The sequence below is a fragment of the Oryctolagus cuniculus genome, chromosome 13, assembly GCF_964237555.1.
Source record: "Oryctolagus cuniculus chromosome 13, mOryCun1.1, whole genome shotgun sequence".
NCBI lineage: Eukaryota > Metazoa > Chordata > Mammalia > Lagomorpha > Leporidae > Oryctolagus > Oryctolagus cuniculus.
In genome coordinates, this window is record NC_091444.1 from 1,484,604 (window position 1) to 1,503,068 (window position 18,465).

General features: G+C 66.0%; 2 protein-coding genes across 6 annotated transcripts in view; one reads left to right on the forward strand and one right to left on the reverse strand.

The window, feature by feature from the left end:
• The window catches only part of SMG7 (SMG7 nonsense mediated mRNA decay factor), a 77,087-nt gene extending 75,201 nt beyond the window's left edge, over positions 1–1,886 (forward strand). For all 4 annotated transcript variants that reach the window (XM_051841429.2, XM_051841430.2, XM_051841431.2 and 1 more), the window contains one exon: positions 110–1,886. In XM_051841429.2, coding sequence (XP_051697389.1) covers positions 110–220 — 111 coding nt within the window. In that variant the 3' untranslated portion in view covers positions 221–1,886. The remainder of the gene's footprint in view (positions 1–109) is intronic.
• NCF2 (neutrophil cytosolic factor 2) lies at positions 1,237–17,776 on the reverse strand. Of its 2 annotated transcripts, XM_070054884.1 has the most exons (16): positions 17,471–17,776; positions 16,312–16,394; positions 14,327–14,410; positions 13,107–13,215; positions 11,978–12,112; positions 10,549–10,656; positions 9,643–9,702; positions 8,950–8,993; positions 8,087–8,228; positions 7,916–7,984; positions 7,329–7,404; positions 5,676–5,701; positions 5,351–5,502; positions 5,106–5,217; positions 4,083–4,260; positions 1,237–2,624 (listed from the first exon to the last, which is right to left on the reverse strand). In XM_070054884.1, the coding sequence occupies exons 1-16, from the start codon at positions 17,642–17,644 to the stop codon at positions 2,461–2,463; spliced, it is 1,716 nt and encodes a 571-aa protein (XP_069910985.1). In that variant the 5' UTR covers positions 17,645–17,776; the 3' UTR covers positions 1,237–2,460. The 2 variants fall into 2 exon arrangements, with proteins under 2 accessions (XP_069910985.1, NP_001075570.1); NM_001082101.1 differs by lacking the exon at positions 14,327–14,410 and having other exon boundaries at positions 2,360–2,624; positions 17,471–17,668.
• Positions 17,777–18,465: the final 689 nt, after the last annotated feature.

Here is an 18,465-nt window from a genome sequence, read left to right on the forward strand (position 1 = left end):
CGGGGCGGAGCAGGGGGCCAGGCCCTCCCCGCCGCAGGCGCTGGCCGCTGCCGGCTTGGGGGACGGGGCGGAGCAGGGGCCCGAGCACTGACGGCCCGGCTGTCTGCAGTCCATCTGGTCCAGCTCCATGACGCGCCCTGGACCGTCCGCGCTGGAGCAGCTCTTGATGCAGCAGCAGCAGCAGCAGCGGGGCCGAGGCGCCCTGAACCCTCCACACTGAGGCCCGAGCGCAGCCTGCGCATGGAGGCTCCGCGAAGCCGGCCTGCCGGGCTCGCAGGCCTGGCGCTCAGCCCGGCGGTGGCAGCCCTCTGCCGTTCCTTGCTGTCGAGGGTGTAAGTGTCCCACCAGCCCGCTGAGTGTGCACGGAATGTCCGCAGTGCAACGGAAAGAAAACCCACCGGGAACTCTCCGTCCCCGGGGCCCCGTTGGTCCCGCTCGGTCTCGGATGGCACCGCCGCTCACCTCCGTCACGCACGTCCCCAGCCACGTGGGAAGTGGAAGCTGAGAAGCAAGGGCAGATGGGAGAAGCCGCGGGAACTTCTCAGTGCTTTCTCCTCTTGGGGAATAAAGCGGGAGTCCACTCACGGTTGCTTTGCTGACAGAGTAGTGGACATCGCTCCCAGCCATCCTGGCTGCTGTCGCTGCTCTCGGCAGTGACGCCACACTGACGTGCTGCGGGTCAGCGGGTGACAAGGAGCCCCGTCCCTCACTGCCCTGTGGGAGGCGGGTGGCGACAGGGTGAGCCCGGCCTCTTCAGCCAGTGGCAGTGTCCGCAAGGGACAGCGCGAGGCCTCGGGTGGCCCGGCCGGCCCTGCACTGGCCCGGGGCCCCAGCAGAACGTGGGGGCGTGACCCCGGCGAGGACGCGCAGGGGCGGTGGTGCTGGGCCGGACTGGCAGCCGACGTCTTCCCGGCTGCACCCACGGCGGGCAGCATACGGGCCCACGGGAGGCCGCCAGTCCGCTCCGGGCGGGGAGAGGCGTTCAGCATGGCTGTCGTTTGGTTGGATGATTTCTGTGCCCCGACTGCCCGGTTGCCCCTCCCTGCCCTGTGCTGTGTGCTACTAACTGTCTCTGTTCCCAACGTGCGCGACGACTGGCCGAGCGACAGCAGCGTGGGCTCCGGCGCGGGGCCCGGAGGCGGCCGAAGACGAGGGCGCCCGCCTGAGCGTGGTCTCGGAGGCGGCACGGACACGCGCCCGGCGGCGCAGAGCAAGCGGAACGGGGACAGCGGGAGATGGACTTTGACTTTGCTATTTATTAGGCGCGAGGACCCAGTGCGCTTGCGCAGGCGGCGCCCGTCCTTCCTGAGGGGTCCGAGGGGAATTAGGGAAACGATGGAAATGTCCACTGCTGTGCTGGTGACGGGGCCCCGTGTGCGAGGGCGCAGCTGGGGGCCCTGGCCGTGCGGGGGGAGGGCACGCTCGTCTCTCAGGGGGTTGGAGTCCCGGACGCTTCTATTACTGCTTCCGTTTGCCGTGGTGTTTGGGGTTTTGTTTTGTTTTTGTTTTTTTGGCAAGGCCTGAAAGGGTGAAGCCCCCACCCAGTGGCACCCTGCGCCCCTTTGTGCTTCTCCCAGCCTCCTGCCCGGCCCTGCCCGGCGTGCACGCGCTGTGTGGCAGGTGGCTGCGGCACGCTGGTGCAGGAGCTGGCACCGAGCTCCCCCCCCCGGCCCCCTGTGCCAACTCGGGGCGCACGGCTTTGCCTTCGCTGTGGAGTGAGGGGGGAGCAGTCGGCCTCGGAAGCCGGCTTGTGTGGGAAACTGGGTGGGGGGGTTGGTTGGTTTGGGGGTTTTTGGGTTTGTTGGTTTTTTTTCTCGTCTGTCTGTGCAAGACCTGCAGCTGCTGGAATCAGCTTTGCCTTTAATTAAACCTGTTCTCTCCAGCCAGCCCTGTGTGACGCCATTTGTTTGCCGGCCCGAGGACGGGGAGCGGGAGCCGCGAGGGTAGGGCCTGAGGGCGCTGCAGGGAGCCCTGGCGCAGACCGGCGGCCGCAGGGGCGCACCGGCGGGCGTCCACGCAGAGTGGCCAGGGCCGGGGCGCTGAGAGTCGCCCGTTGCCGTCACACTGATAGGCGGCTCAGGGGGGCTCTCGCTTAGCCTGTGGGGCCCACTCAGCCCGGCTGTCCCATGTGCTGGGACGGTGTAGGGGAGGCTGGGGAATAGCTCTCCCCTCCCCAAGACGGCGCCCGTCAGCGTGCATCCCACGGGAGCCCGCCCGGCCGGCCTCTGCGAGTGTGGCTGCCGGGCTGCCTGGGGGCGCCTGCAGAGTCACGCAGCAGGAGCGCGCACGCCGAGCCCGTGGGCCTGGGCTCCTGCTGTGTGGTTTGTGGGGCTTTTGTGAGATTAGGACGTGCGGAGAGGAGCGCCGTGTGTGCACCTACAGCTCAGCAGATGCTCACGGGAACCCTGGCGCCCGCCCGTGCCCGCAGGGGCCCCGCCCTCCCCGTGCCCCTGCACGTGCTCACATCAGGGAGGAGGGCGGTGTCTCGGAGGCCGACAGGGCTCCCTGGCCTGCGCCGGCGCTGGGCGTGCCCTGCAGCTGTGCGGGTGCGTGTTCTTCCACGAAGGCTCTGGGGAAGATGCCCGCCTGCCCCCTGCACTCGCCTTCCAGCCATTCTTCGTTCACTGTGAGGGGAGAGCGCGCCGCCGTGACCCGGAGCCTGTGGTCTCGGGAAGCGACAGGGACCCTGCCCGGGAGCGAGTTCCGAGAAGCCAGGGGAGGGATGAGCAGTGACTAGGGTTTCCTGAGACTCTCGGCAGCTTTGCCAGCAGAGCGGGGCGTGGCCGATAGAGCAGGGCCTGGCATGGAGGCCGAGTTGGAGCCACGGGTACTGTTCCTAAAAATGACTGCAGTGCCCTGCAGACCACACTGGAAGACGCGCACACGCTGACTCCGTAACGGGTGCGGGTGGTGTCCCACGCTGCCAGGACACAGCAGCCACTTGGTGGGGCAGCCCCCGAACCCAGCACCACACCATGCGCGCAGGGATGTCGCCTCAGGGCCGCTGCTGGCGGGGTCCCTGGCTGACCAGTCGCCGGCCCCCGTCTGCTGCTCGCTGTGCGGCCAGGGCCTGGAAACCTCTGTCCTGGCACCTGGCGTGTTTCAGGCAGGTTCGAGCCCGAGTCCATTTCAAGACGACGCCTGGCGACTGACGTGCCCTTGACAGTCTGAGAAGCCATCCCCTGGCTGTCCAGCATGGCGGCTGGGCTGAGCCACAGCCCCACCTGCTCCACAGGGGTGCGCCTGCTCGGGGCTCTCGTCCATGCCCTGGGGAGCGTTTCTGTTCCCACTGTCCCTACACGCACACTGCACGGCTCACTGCTCCGTGCAGTTTAGCCCGCGTCTCCCTGTCTCCCTGTCCCTCGTGCGGGAAGACACCACACCGCACCTGCACCGCCTCTGTCAGCGGCTTGTGTTCTGAGCCACACACTTGCATACTCTCCACCCCGTTAAGTTCACAACCTGCTCACTTCTCAATCTGATAATCACAGTGTGTCCCTACTTTGTACTGCCAACACACGGTGCTGCAGCCCCGTGCAAGGCAGAGACCACAGGGCCGGTGTCGTGGCGGAGCAGCTCACGTCCTGGCTGCTTGGCCTCACCAGAAGATGGGACAGGTGGGTGAAGCTCCTGGCTCCTGGTTTCAGCCTGGCCGGGAAGTGAGCCAGGTGGAGGTGGCTAGGACTGACACCGGGAGTTAGAGCAGTCAGCAGCACCGCAGACAGCAGGGTCCCCGGGGGCGGTGCGGGCTGTGCGCTTACGCTCCCAAGGCTGGAGAGGCCCTGGCGTTGGGGCTCCCCCAGGGTTTCTACCGTGCTGGTTCCCGACAGAAAGGGGCGCAGCTGAGCAGAGCGTGCAGTGCGGTGCGAGAACTGGCCGCGGGGGGCCCTGCCTGCTAGGAATGAGAGCCCAGTGCGCTCTGCTGCCCACCCAGGAGCTGGGGAGCGGGCGGAACCGGCGGCCGCGACCCCCTCTGCCCACCCAGGAGCTGGGGAGCGGGCGGAACCGGCGGCCGCGACCCCCTCTGCCCACCCAGGAGCTGGGGAGCGGGCGGAACCGGCAGCCGCGGCCCCGCCGCTTACCCTCTGACAGCACCAGGACGACGTCCCCTTCCCGCAGCTCCAGGTCCTCCGGCTGGCTGGCCTCGTAACGGAAGCGAGCCACCACGTGGCTGCCTTCCCGGATCTTCGGCCCCGTGGTCCGGTCGTCAGCCTTGGAGAGCTCGCTCTCGTCGGGCTCCTCTGGAAAGCCTTGGTCACCCTGAAGTCAGCACAGAACCTGGTCTCCTTGCTGGGCCGTGAACACTGAGCACCGCTGGAGGGCGGGGCCGGGATGTCCCAGCAGCTCCTGGGACGCGAGCTCGCGGAGCCCGGGCGTGGCCAGTGCCTGCCGTGGACCTGCCTGGTCACCTTGAAATCCACGGAAGCCTTGTGGTCCCGAGCAAACAGGCGGAGTCAGCCACAGAGCCCCAAGCTGCTGAGCACTGAACCCGACACCCTCTCCCCAGCACCACGCTAGCGCCCGTTAGAAATGCACACTTGCGGCGCCATGACGGTGGCCCTGTCCGTGGTCGGCCTGGCGCCACACCATCCCCCCAGGGCCGCGAGAAGGCGGGGCTTCTGTTCCTGTACCAACACCTCTGGCACTCGTCGGGTGTTGGGGTGCCAGGCTTCCTGCACAATCGCGGGAGCAGGGACCAGGAAGGAGAGGGCGTCCACCCCGTGGCCTCTGAGGGCGCCCCCTTGTGGCGGTGTCAGCGTGGCGGCGAGTGCTCCCTCTAGGGAGACCTTCCACCCCGCCCGCTCCTCACTCCCGTTCTCTGGGCGGCTGCAGGGCCTGGGGTGGCTGTGGCCGTGGGCGTGGCCGGGCCAGGCTGCTGCCAGCGCTGTGACCTTGGGAGAAGGTCAAGCTGCTTGGCCTCTGCCGTGTGTCTGGGTGGCAGCACCCAGCTACGGCGTCGCCGGGACCCTGAGAGGGCACACGGGCGCACCGAGCACAGCCTCACCCCCGGAGGTCACCCTCACGGGGACGGCCCCTGCAGGCTTCCAGTGAAGGGTGGCTGTGGGGCGCCTGCGGGTGACAGGCGGTGGCCACACGGCACTCACCACTGAGTTCTCACACCACAGGGTCAGGCAGCTGCCGTCCACGTGGCTCCAGGCGTCTGCCATGCTGGCCTCCGACAGGGGCGCCAGCTCGGGGCCGGCCCGAGGCCGGTAGCTGCGGGGACAGAGTGGGCCCCGGGTGAGAGGAGCCTGTGCCCCGTGTCCCCCAGGCCCCCAGCACCCTTGCATCGCCCATGCCGCCCCCACATGTCTGCACGCCGCCTCCGTGTCCCCCCCCCCAGCCGCACCTCAGCTTCGTGTGTTCCGGCGCCAGCTCCAGTTTCCTGGCCACGGCGTCCCGGAGCTGGCTGTAGGGGAGCTGGGGCTGAGTGTCCAGGAGCACCGTGAACTTGTAGTGCACCTTGAGCGTGTAGGGCACGGGGACGCCACGCGTGGCTTCCTGGGGGGAGGGGCGCAGGACGCCTGATCCATTAGAAGGGATGTCCACACTGCAGACCACCACAGCTCCGGGGGGGGGAGGCCTGGGAGGAAGTGGCTTCCCGGCGCAGGGCCGGCCCCTGCCCCTGGCCCCCTGCCCCCGGGCCTCTGACCCTGGGACCCTGGACGCATTACCTGGGGCTCTTCCTTTTGTCTCTGACCTGAATGGGACAGGCGGGAAAACAGAACAAGAGGGGCGCATGAACACCTTGGCCGGCCCCAGCCCACACAGGTGCCCCCCCCCCCCCGAGCAGCTTGCCCTTTGACCTCTGGGGGTCCCCTGGAGAAAGGCAGGGTCCTGTGCAGGCCCCGCCTCTGGTGGCCTGGGGACGATGACCGGAGGCCCGGCTGTCCTCACGGCGGCAGGGCACAGGGGGAGCCAGCCTGGGACCCCCGGCAGCAACGCCGGGACCAGTGCGCCCACGCCTGTTCCTGTGTGTGCCTGATACGTTCGTTTCACATGCATGTAACATACAAGGGCCAGGGCAAGTGGCGTCGCCAAGCGGGCTAAGCTGAAGCGTCCCGTGTGAACACCAGCTCGAGTCCCGGCTGCCCTTCTTCCAGGCCAGCTCTCTGCTGGGGCCTGGGAAGGCAGTGGAGGGTGCCCAAGTCCTTGGGCCCTGCGCCCATGGGGGAGACCGGATAGAGTTCAAGCTCTTGGCTTTGGCTTGGCCCAGACCTGGCCATTGAGGGCACTGGAGAGTGAATCAGTGGATGGAAGTTACGTCTGTCCCCCTATGTTGCTTGAACTCTCAAATAAATGAACCTTAGAAACAAGGCTTTCAAGGCCATTGCTGGTCGGCGGCAGCGGAGAAAGTTGACTACGGGATATACACTTCAAAATGTTTGTGGAAAATGTAATTAAAAGACTATTTTGGGGGCCGGCGCTGTAACATAGCGGGTAAAGTGGCTGCCTGCAGTGCCAGCATCCTATATGGGCACTGGTTCGAGTCCTGGCTGCTCCACTTCCCATCCAGCTCTCTGCTGTGGCCTGGGAAAGCAGAAGATGGCCCAAGTGCTTGGGCCCCTGCACCTGTGTGGGAGACCAAAAAGAAGCTCCTGGCTCCTGGCTTTGGCCTGGCCCAGCTCTGGCTGCTGCGGCCATCTGGGGAGTGAACCAGCGGATGGAAGACCTCTCTCTCTCTCTCAACTCTGCCTTTCAAATAAATAAATCTTTTAAAAAAATACTATTTTGGTGCAAAAACATTGGGAATCCATGCACAGTTTCCCTAACACGTATTTTCAGGGCCTTTTTGCAGACCCCGGCCACTCTACGCCCCGTGAGTAAGAGGGTCGTGTCGCGGTTACGCGGGAGACCGCTGAGTGCTGCCTGCGCGGTGTGGGGAAGCCGTAGAGTCGGTAACTCACTTCCCGGCATCTGGGTGGTGGTACCCCAGTGACTCTGCCGGTCATGTGGTCGTGCGCATCTACCAGGACTGGCTTAAAGGGCGCCAGGGCGACACCTGGGGCCCCCAGACCGTGAGGGGCAAGGCCCCTTCCTTCCTGCGGTGGTCCGAGCCCTAGCTCGGCGCAGCCCCAAGGAGGGAGGTGTTTGGGGCTGCTTAAGGGGAGCCTCGCTGCCCCAGTTGGGGGGGTGGGGGAGGCGGTGCAGCACGGACACAGGGCCTGGGCTTCCTGCCTGGGCAGGTGGGTGGTTGGAGCTGGGGTTCCAAGCTGCGAGCCGTGCGGGGAGAAGTGTCCAGGACGTGCTGGGGACTGGAAGCAGTATGCCGGGTGGCACCAAGTGCACGCCTGCACCCAGGCTGGGGGTGTTGCTCGGACACTAACCTGCTGACGGCTGGGGTCTCCTGGGGGCGCTGGCACTGGGAGGCGCTGGGACACGGGGCTCCAGGGAGGTGTCCTCCTGGGGGTGGCAGGAAGACAGGGTCAGAACCTTCCCTGGCACAAAGCTCGGGCAGGGGGCCCTCGGGTGGCGGCGGCAGTCGGAGCAGGCTGAGGAGGCGCAGGGCTGGCCGCCTGGCCGCCTGTCCAGTGGAGACGCCCTGCCTTGGTGCAGAGGGTCTGAGAGAGGAGTCTCCACAGGCCAGGGCCTCCCCGTGGGCGCTGCTGCCTGCTCAGCCAGGCCGGGGCCCTCGGGGCTGGTGGGGGCGGCCGGCATGGCCCGCGTGGACTCAGGGCCCCAAGCAGACAGCGCCAGGTCCCCTGTTCTCCCTGGAGGACAGGACACCTGAGAGACCGAACTCTCACACACTGGGCCCCCACGTTGGCCCTGAGCCGGGGAGCCACAGAGCTGGGCTTTGTCCTCCTCCCCAGGGTGCCAACCCAGCGTGAGCGTGGCCCTGCGGGGTCTTCCCGCAGCGACGCTGACGCCACCTGCCCCATGCAGGGCGCAGAGGGCCGGGCCCACACGGTACCTGGGGCTGCTGCTGAGGGTGGATCCGCAGCTCCACGGGTTCGAGGTAGTTGCAGGGAACGAGCCCCTTCTGCAGCGCGGCGTCGGGGGGGGGGGGGCAGGCAGAGGTGCGTGTGAGCGCGGCGGGCGCTTGGCAGGCACCGAGCCCAGGGCGCTGCCCGGCCCCGCGTACCTGGCCGTTGAACATGACCGTGGCCCAGTTGTCGCTGCCCTTCTTCAAGACAAAGACGATGTTTCCCGGCATGACCTGGAGCTCCTCCGGCGTCTCCGGCACAAAGCCGAACAGCACACGGTGGGCCTCCCCTTCCAGCGCCCTGCGGGGTGAGGTCCTGAGCCGGTGCTGCCTGCCCGGCCCACCCAAGGGCGCAGGGGCACCAGAGGAGGCCCTCGCCGCCCCCCTTCCCGGCTGGGCTGGGGGACTCCAGGAGGCACAGGTCGGGCTGGAGGCAGGTGACAGCGGGGCCAGGTGCTGGGGGTGGGGGAGGACTCGCCAGACCCTCAGGATGGGGTGGGTTGGCGAGGGCGGCCGGGGTGGTGGGCCGACTCGGGCCGGGCGGCCTGGCCAGGTGCACCCATCACTCCCCTCGCTGCTTCCTCAAGCCGCCGCAGCCGTCAGGGGCCGGGGCTTCTGGGCTGTGTCACTCCACCAGTTCCTGGCCTCACTGCTGCTCTCCCTCCGCCTGGCTTTTGGGGACCCAGACTCCCCCAGCCATCGCTCTGTAGCCACCTGGTCACTTTCCCCTTTCGAAAGGTTCTCCCCAGGGGCAGGGCCTGCTCTGTTACTTGCGGGAATTCTTCCTTGCCTTACAGAACGACTTCCTTTCTCGCGTTTCCTCTTCTGCAAACCTGGGCCCATGGGGAGTGGCAAACACCCCCGGGACAGGGGGCGCGGGCCCGGCTCGGGAGGGGCCCCGGGACACCGCCACACGGGGCAGCCCCACCGCCGCCTGACCCCAGCTGCGCCTCCTTCCCCCCCAGCCAGCAGCAGTCCAGCCCGGAGTCTGGCGCTGCTGCTGTGGGCTCTGTGGAACTTACTGGAAGATCTCCGGGGTTTTGGGTCTGGGCGGAGGCTCAGCTGCCTGTTGGTTTGAGCGGCGAAGGGCGGGGGAGAGAAGAGACCTTCGTTAGTGGTCACTCGAGGTTTTTCCGGACCAGAACTCAGGGAAGTCACCTCTGGCTGGTGGGGACCCCGATCGAGCGCTGGGAGAGGCACCAGCGAGGCTCCTCGCCAGCCGGCAGTAGGAGTGCCGGGGACTCGGTCACGGGCGTCCCAGGCCCACAGCTGCGACTCTTCCCAGGAATGGCCGCTGCCACCCAACCCTGTGGGTGCGCTGTCCGGGCAGGCGGCCCCATTCTCACTGCCTGGACGGACCCCGTGTCCTGGCTGAGCCCGAGGGGTCTCAGCGAGACGCAGGGCTCCGCTGGCTGCCTCTCCCTCCACCCTGGGCCCGCCTGCCTGGTCCTGCCCCACCCGGGCAGTCGGTGCTGTGCGGGGAGCGTCGCTGTCCCTGCTGGTGCCGCCGGATGTCCTGGCCCCAGCCTGCTCCAGCCCCGTGCGCCCTGAGGCAGCTCCGCCAGACCCGCTGCCCACTCTGCCGCCCGCCTGCGTTCCCAGGGCCTGCGCACGCAGCCACCGGACCCCCCGGGCCACACCCGGGTTGAGAGTCCATGCAGCCAGGCCCCCAGCTGACGGAGACCCCCACCCCGCAGCAGGCGGGGCCGCCTCACCTGAGGCTGCAGAGGAGCGAACCCCGAGAAGCTGTCTTGGTCCACCACGGACGCCACGACCTGAAACAGGAGGAGCGAGCTGAGGCTCGCGGCGTGGTCTCCTGCCGGCCGCTCCTCCTTCCTCGTGCCGGGGCAGGCGGCACCTGCTCGCCCTGCCGACCCAGGTCTCACCGAGGGACGACTATGTAACATCACACTCGCCGTCTCGAAGGGAACAATCCCGCGTTTAGCCCGTTCATGCTGCTCTTGCTACTTTCCACCACCTCCCTGACCCCGGCGGCCACCGCTTGGCCTCGTGTCCACGTCCCCGCCCACGCACCAGCCACACCGGGCCTGTGGTGTCGCTCGCTGGGGTCGCCCTAGTGCAGGGGTCAGGCTGCGCCCCGCTCCACGGCCAAGTGGAATCCCACTGCTGCGAGGTCGCACTCTGCTCACCTGTGCACCTGCTGGCCTGGCTGCCCCGGCTCCCTCCGTCCCCACACCTGGACATCTGGCTGTCCCTGCTGACCCAGGCTCTCTCGACCTCTGCTACTGCGCCAGCCCCAGCCCCACACTGACAGGCCGAGCCAGGGCACTGTGGGCAGTGGGACTGCCGACCTACCTCCCGTGACGGCCGGAAGGGCTCAGAGCTGGGCTTGGGGGAGTCCAGTGTGTGAAGGAGCCAGCCCCAGGGCAGTGGGCAGGGGGCGAGGCTCTCGGGCTTGGGGGCACTGAGTCAGGAGGCGTGCTCCCCACTGGCTTTCTGTGGCTCAGCCCCAGCCTCGGCGTCTGTGGGCAGCCCTGTGGCTCCACCCAGGTGTGGTTGAAGGAGAAAGGACCCAGAAGTGCCTGCCTGCTCTCTCTGCTGTGCCACCTCCTCGCAAGTCCCGCCCACCAGAGCCACAGGGAGTGGAGGGAGCCCCTCACCGTCGCCTTGCCCAGGTAGTCCTTCTTGGCCAACTGCGCCACCTGCCGCTCATTCGGCCGGAACAGCCTGCCCACGGGGATCACCACGGGCTCATACAGCTCCTGCTTCTGTAACGGGAAACACCCTGCGTTCCCCACCTGAAGACAGGCGGAAGGCGCGACACGGCCACCCAGGGCTCTCCCCGGGCTCGTGACGCAGGGTGTGCTGGCCTCGCCTGCCCGTGTCGCTGGTCCAGCGTCTGCTCTGCCCGGAGGGCTGCCCCTCGCCCACGCTGTGGTGTCTGGGGAGGGTCTCTGGTGTGGGGCTGCATGCCCCAAGGTGGCCCAGAGCCCAAGCCAGGCCGTGGCTGTGTCCTCCTTGCCTGAATGACTTGGGGCCCCTCCTTTCCGGCTCGGCACAGGGGTGAGGACGCAGCTGGGCCACCCGCATCCCCCTGGGCTCTGCTCCCGGCGCCGGCGCCTGCTCTCTGCTCACGCACACCGCGCCAGGCACTGGCAATGGCTCCCTGCCACCCACTTGGGTGACTCAGATCGAGTCATTTTTCATTTATTTTTTAAGACTTGTATTCATTTGAAAGCAGAGTTTATAGAGAGAGGGAGAGACACAGATAGAGACAGAGAGAGGTCTTCCATCTGCTGGTTCACTCCCCAAATGACCGCGACAGCCAAAGCTGGGCCGATCCAAAACCAGGAGCCAGGAGCTTCTCCTGGTCTCCCACGTGGGTGCAGGGCCCAAGGACTTGGGCCGTATCTTCCACTGCTTTCCCAGGCCATTGGCAGGGAACAGGCTTGGAAATGGAATAGCTGGGACTCAAACTGGCGCCCATACGGGATGCCAACGTTGCAGGTGGCAGTGTCCCCTGCAGCCCCGAGTCACTTTTACAAAGATTATTCCTGGCTCTGTGCCAGGCCCAGAGGCTGCAGACACAGCCTCTGCCCTCCCAGAGCCGAGGGCTGCTCCCTGCGACGCGGGGTCCCCGCGCTGCCCTCAGCCTCGGCGCAGGGTCAAGATCCGGATGCAGCTGTCTGAGAGCAGCCCCCCCTCCCCCACAACTCCTGGAGGGAAAGCAACCGCTTTGTTTTCCTCTTGGTGGGGGTGGTGGGGGTGTAGTTTTTATTTGTGAGAGAGACGGTCAGACAGAGACAGAGCTAGAAAGAGCCCCCGCCCCGCTCACTGGTGCATGTCCCAAAAGCCAGCAGCAGCCAGGCTGGGCCAGGTGAAGACGGGCGCCCAGAACTCGGTCCTGCAGGGACGTCCCAGGACGCACGTTAGCAGGATGTCGGACCTGGGAGCAGAGCTGGGACCTGAAGCCAGGCCCCGACATGGGACGCCAGGTCCCGGGCACATCTAAACTGCGGCCCAGACGCCCACCGCGGAAGCTCCGCGTCTGCTGTCTCAGGCCTCCCGCCCCTGCGCCGGCAGACTCACCCAGACACACTCCATGGCCTTGTCCACTTTGGAGTGGCGGGGCTCGGACTTCATGCTCAGGGCCAGCGCCAGCTGCTCTTCCGCCTTTTTCCATTCCTTCTTCTTGGCGTACATCAAAGCGATGTTATATAACACCTAGAGAGAGAGAGAGAGAGAGAGAGAGAGAGCAAGGGAGGGAGAGAGAGGGAGGGAGGGAGGGAGAGTGAGAGGGAGAGAGGGAGGGAGGGAGGCAGAGAGAAGGAGGGAGGGAGGCAGAGGGAGGGAGGGAGGGGCTCAGGCAGCTGTGGACGCCATCGTTAGCCCTGCGTGGCCCTGGGAACACGGGCTTGTGCTGAGAAAATCCAGCCAGGGGACTCTGTTCAGCGACTCCTCTGAGAGGTTGGCGGAGCTTTTAGCTTTGGCGCCGCTGGTCGGCGTCCGGGGGCGGCAGGGGAGAAAGGCCATGAGCCTGCCAGGTCACAGCCACCACCTCTGCCTTTTGGTTATACTAAGATTTATTTTTTACTTATTTGAAAGGCGGAGGAACAGAGAGGGAGTCTTCCGTCTGCTGGTCCACCCCCAGGTGGCTGCAGTGGCCGGGGCTGGGCTGGGCTGAAGCCAGGAGCCAGGAGCTTCTTCCAGGTCCCCCACGTGCGTGCAGGGGCCAAGCACTTGGCCGTCCTCCACTGCTTTCCCAGGTGCATTAGCAGGGGGCTGGATCAGAAGAGGAGCAGCCGGGTCGTGAACCGGCGTCCACATGGATGCCGGCATTGCAGGGTGGCTTAGCCTGCTGTGCCACAGCTCCGGCCCCTGGGGAATCTACGTTAATGTGTGATTTGAGCAGGAGGGGCCAGGCTTTTGTCAAATTATCGCCTCTGGGAACAGAAGTCCGTTCATCGTTGAGTGGGGTCTGCGACTCAGTCACTGGGCCGGGTCTGCGGGGGGTGGGGGCTCAGCTGTGGGTCTGTCGGTGCAACGCCAAGCGGACAGCTCGCTAACCCGAATGCTCGTACAAAACGGAGGTCATGGCAACGCTGCCACAGCCCAGCACACGGGCGGACGGCTTCCGGGGGCCGAGGGTTGGCTGTAGCCCGGCACAGAGCACACCCCCGCAGCCAGGGGCTCCCCAGACCTGAAGCCCAGCCCCTACCTCGCAGGCAAACAGCTTGAACTGCAGGCCCAGGATCTTGTAGTCAATCAGCTGGTTCCCCCGCAGCTGAGTCAAGGCCTCCTTCAGGTCCTTAATCGCAGAGTCGTATCTGAGGACATGTGGGTGGGGCGAGAGGAGGAGGCACAGGACACGCGGGTGGAACACAGGACACGTGGGCGGGACACAGGACACAGGGGCGGGGCACAGGACACGGGGGCGGGGCGAGAGGAGGGGGCACAGGACACGTGGGTGGGACACAGGACACGCGGGTGGGGCACAGGACACGCGGGTGGGGCACAGGACATGCGGGCAGGGTACAGGACCCGGGGGCGGGGCAAGAGCAGACAGCACAGGACATGCGGGCGAGGCACAGGACACGTGGGCGGGGCGAGAGGAGACAGCACAGGGCACGTGGGCGAGGCACAGGACCCGGGGGCGGGGCGAGAGCAGACAGCACAGGACACGCGGGCGGGGTGAGAGGAGACGGCAGTGTGGAGGGGTCAGGAGGCACAGGGCTCCCCTCCACCCCCCGGAGCAAGCCTTGGACCCTAACCCTAACCTGCTGCTCTGCCTCCCACCAACCTGGCACCCACGCCTGCAGGATTTCCTTCTCCACCGACTCTGACAGCCCCATCCCCTCAGGGGCTCCCGGCTCCTCGCCCCCTCGCTCGCCTGGCACAGCCTCCTGGTTTGCGGCTCTTGGTCTCCCACCCCTCCTCCCACACGCCTTAGGCAAGAGTCTTTCCAAAGATTCTCCTGGTTGGGTCCTGTGCTGGGGGCTGGCACTGTGCCACCTGCCTCCACCTGACGCAGGCCCAGGCCAGCAGCGACCAACGCACTGGAGCTGGTGTGCCCAAAGTGGGGGCAGGTGGGGCAGGCCCCTGGGCAGGCGGGGATCCTGCAAGGGGCTGCGTGGGGTCAGATCAAGCACGCGGGGGCTCTGCACTTTGCTAGTTGCCAAAGAGGAGTTGGGACGGCCAACAGCCCCGCACCCCACACCGCACCTCTGGTGGGCTGATCCAACGTGGCCACGGGCTGCGCACGCCCCTCCCCACCTGCACCTGCGGTCCCTTGACCGTGAGTTCAGCGCAGCCTCACCAGGAGATACCGGGAGACCGCAGAGATTCCCAGAGGAAGCGAGCAGTGCTGAAGCCCCCCCGACAGGGGAGACCGCACCCCCAAAGCAAACCCCGCTGCTGCCCCTGCGCCTCCTCCTGCACCTGCTTCCCGCGTCCAGGTCACAGGCCGGAGGGTGAGGATCCCGGGCACGGGAGCCGGGCCTCCCTCTCACTGCACTGGAGCTTCTGGGGCGGGAGAAGCAGACAGGTGCACAGACCAGGTGTGAGCCCAGCAGGTCCAACACCCGCAGCGGACACCACCCCAGCGCCCACCCCGACTGCGCGGGCGCAGCGTCTCCGCCCCCGCTTCCCCTCCCTCCTCTCCTTCAGCTCTGACTCCTCTGAGCGTCCTGTGGTTGCCCCTAGCAACAGCCCAGTGCCTGGCTGTAGGGGCCTGCTGCTGACCAAAGGCGGCCCAGGATAGGAGCCAGCCCGCCCCACGCCTGGATGTCCTCGGGGCCTCCCCGTCCATCAACCTGCACCCCTGAGCATCTGCACAGCCTCCCCGTCCATCAGCCTCTGCCTACACGAGGCGCCCACCGTTGCCACTGCCAGGAAGTTCTAGCTCAGCCTGAGCCGAATTCCTGGCCACTGCCCCCGTGCACACTGGAGGAAGAACCCGCCCTGCAAGGCCAGTGTGCCACGCACCAAAGATCAGCAATTAAGGCTTAGAATATCGTCATCCGGTTGTTGATGAGGTTGGGATTAACTTTAAGTCTGTGAATGCTTCTCTTTTTACTAATTATCTCTTTCTTTTCTTTCTCTCTCTCTTTCTTTCTTTCTTTCTTTCTTGCTTTCTTTCTTTCTTTCTTTCTTTCTTTCTTTCTTTCTTTCTTTCTTTCTTTCTTTCTTTCTTTCTTTCTTTCTTTCTTTTCTTCTCCTTCTCCTCCTTCTTCTTTTTTTGACAGGCAGAGTTAGACAGTGAGAGACAGAGAGAAAGGTCTTCCTTCCGTTGGTTCTGCTCCCTAAATGGCTGCTACGGCTAAAGCTGCGCCGATCCGAAGCCAGGAGCCAGGTGTTTCCTCCTGGTCTCCCATAGGGTGCAGGGCCCAAGCACTTGGGCCATCCTCCACTGCACTCCCTGGCCACAGCAGAGAGCTGGACTGGAACAGGGGCCACCGGGACAGAATCCGGCGCCCCAACCGGGACTAGAACCTGGTGTGCCGGCGCCGCAGGCAGAGGATTAGCCAAGTGAGCCACGGCGCCAGCTTTTTACTAATTATTTCATGTGAACACTGTAAACACATCAAAAATGCAGGTAGGGGCCGGTGCTGCGGTGTAGCAGGTAAAGCCGCCGCCTGCAGTGCCTTCCTCCCACATGGGTGCCGGTTCTAGTCCCGGCTGCACCACTTCCGATCCAGCTCTCTGCTGTGGCCTGGGAAAACAGAAGATGGCCAAAGTTCCCCCGTGGGAGACCTGGAGGAAGCTCCTGGCTCCTGGCTGTCACGGCCATTTGGGGAGTGAACCAGCAGATGGAAGACTCTCTCTCTCTTTCTCCTCTCTCTCTCTCTCTGTATTTCTGGCTTTCAAATAAATACATAGAATATTTTTTAAAAAATCATTTACTCGTGTGGCAGAGAGGCGGAGTGACAGAGAGCTCGTATCTGCCAAGGTACTTCCTGCAGGTTAGGCTGGGCCAGGGCTGACGCCAGAGCTGGGAGTCCAGCCCAGGGCGCCCATGTGGATGGCAGGGACGCGATGCCAGTTCCTTGAGCCGCCACTTCTGCCCCGCAGCTTGCAGGCAGGCCGGAGCTGAGCTGCGCACTGAACCCGGATGCGGGCGTCGTGAGCACTGCCGGCCGCGGTCCAGCACATCTACCTGATGTGTTGCTCTATTCTCTCGTTTGCGGCTGGATTTTACTTCACCAGACGGACGTAACCAGGGATGAAGCCAGGCCGATGCGGTTTCACGGCACGCCTCGTCCCGCAGCGCACGGTGGGTGCCGTGCTGGCTGACCGTCAGGTCCCTGTGGCCGCCAGGCCACTGCGAGTGGCGGCTGCCTTGTGCCCCGGCGCAGCTCAGGCCTGCCCTCCCGCTGCCTCCCGCGCTGAGCTGTTGCACAGTTCCCAGTGCCCGGGGCCCTCACCTCTCCGTGCGGTGGTGCAGCATCCCCCGCTGGAAGTAGGCCACGGCCAGGTGCCTGTCCTTGCTGATGCTCTTGGTAAAGGCCTGCGGAGAGGGTGGAGGAGGTCGGAGGCCGCGGGCAGCGTTGGGCAGGGCACGGGTCAGCGCGCCTGTCACTTCCTCGTGGCGTGGCATGGGGCAAGTTCCCTACTCTCTAGCTGAGCCCTAGTTTTCTCCTCTGCATGAGGGGCGTGTTGCCTTTCAAGTTCACTGGATCAGGATACAATGGTTCATTATGAAAATTAAAGTAATAAATAAGAATTTACCCGGAAGGCTGGCAGCATGGGGCTTAGGCAGCCGAGGCAGGGAACAATCCAGACACAGAACGCGCGGGGACGCCCGGCACCCACACCCTCCAGGGCCTGCCCCGGCCGCGCCCTCCGCCGGGGTCTTGCCCGCTGACCCTCGGCTCTGCCTGCGGTGGGTGTGGCCCTGGCTGCGCTCAGGGCCTTGCGAGGATCCGCAGCAGCAGGCAAAGGTGACAGCTGACTTCCGAGACGGGGCGGCGCCTTCCTGCTCCGTGTCTCACGCAATCGCTGCGGTGTTTATGCCCTTGGAGACCCAAGGTGCAGGGAGGAGCGGCGCCGCCGTTTGCCTGGAGCGCTCCTGCTGCCGGACCCGGGGGCGTCTCCCTGGCCCTGACCCCACTGGCCCCCACTGGGGTACGCGAGAGGCAAAAGTACTTTAGAAGGTGCTCAGACCCCATCCCCAGCCCTGCCCTTGGCTGACGCCCTGTCAGTCACGGTTAGCTAGGCGCGCACTGGAGATGCAGCCAGCTCTTGGTGAGCCAGAGGGCCGGGCTGCCCTGGGGGCACCTCGTGGCCGGGACGGGGACAGAGACGGAGACGGAGCGAACCAGTGCCCCGTGGGTCAGGGCCATCACGGCTGAGAAGAGGGGGAAGAGGGACAGCCTGGCCCTGGTCACGGCTCCCGGCCTGGGCTGCCCACGCCCCTCCCGAGCAGCTGGGGAATTTTGGGAGCTGTGGCGCAGGCCCTGCCCAGGCCAGCTGGGCGGGGGCTCTGGGCTAATGCGGAAGCTCCCTGGAGATTTGGGTTCCGTGGCCACCAGCCCGAGGGCAGAGGCTGCGGACACTGAGGAGGTGGGAAGAGCCCTCACTCACCTTCTCTGCCTCAGGCAGGTCTCCCAGGATGGCGTGCACGCAGCCCACGTTGAAGCAGATCCGGGCGTGCGGGTCCTGGACTGCGCAGAGGGCGGCCAGGGCCCCCCTCCAGTCCTCCCGGTCAGCCGCCAGCACCCCCTCATTCCAGAGGCTGATGGCCTCCGCCAGGGACATGGTCAGGTGCAAGCAGGTGTCGGGAGCGGCCAGGGACGGGCGGTGGGGGCAGGACGGGCCCGGCTCCCCTTAAGAAGGCTCTGGTGTTGCAAAGGCAGCGGAAGTGGCCCCACCTTTCAGCCAACTGTGAGAGAGAAGGAACGAGAGGGCGGCGGGGGCGGGCGGGGGGCGGGCAGGGGAAGTACAGCAGGTGCCGTTGTCATGGGTCAGTTCCCCAAAACGCTCCGCTGAGTCTCCGCCTCCTCCTCTGGCTGCAGCCTCTGTGGGGCCCAGGGCAGCCGTGCCAGGGGTGGCTTCCCCAGCTCCATTGCATCCTGGGCTTGGGAGGCTGCGGGGCGGGCGCCTGGCTCCTCCCGGCCTCTCCCGGTCCCCGGCTCTCCTGCTCCTGACCCTGCGACGGCCGTGTCCTGTTGGTTTCATCTTGAGCCACACCAGCGACAGACACATCTCCCGGGGTCCATCTGCACCCGAGGTCACTCGGATGAGCACTCAGGAAGTCCGGGGCGGGAGCGACTGCCCACAAGCGCCTCCGCGTGGGATCCAGGTCGGCCACGAACGGCAATTTCTCCCATTTGTGAGCTGACGGGCTGCGGGCTGCACGGAGGCTGAGACTCCTTGCCTTGCTGAGGGACCACGGGGTCCTGGGGACAGCCAGCGTGACCTAGAGAGCCCCCCGCGGGGTCCTGGGGACAGCCGGCGTGACCTAGAGAGCCCCCCGCGGGGTCCTGGGGACAGCCGGCGTGACCTAGAGAGCCCCCCTGCTCGCTGTTAGGGCTCAGCCCCTGCTTCCTACCGGAAGGAACACACACATTCACACTGCA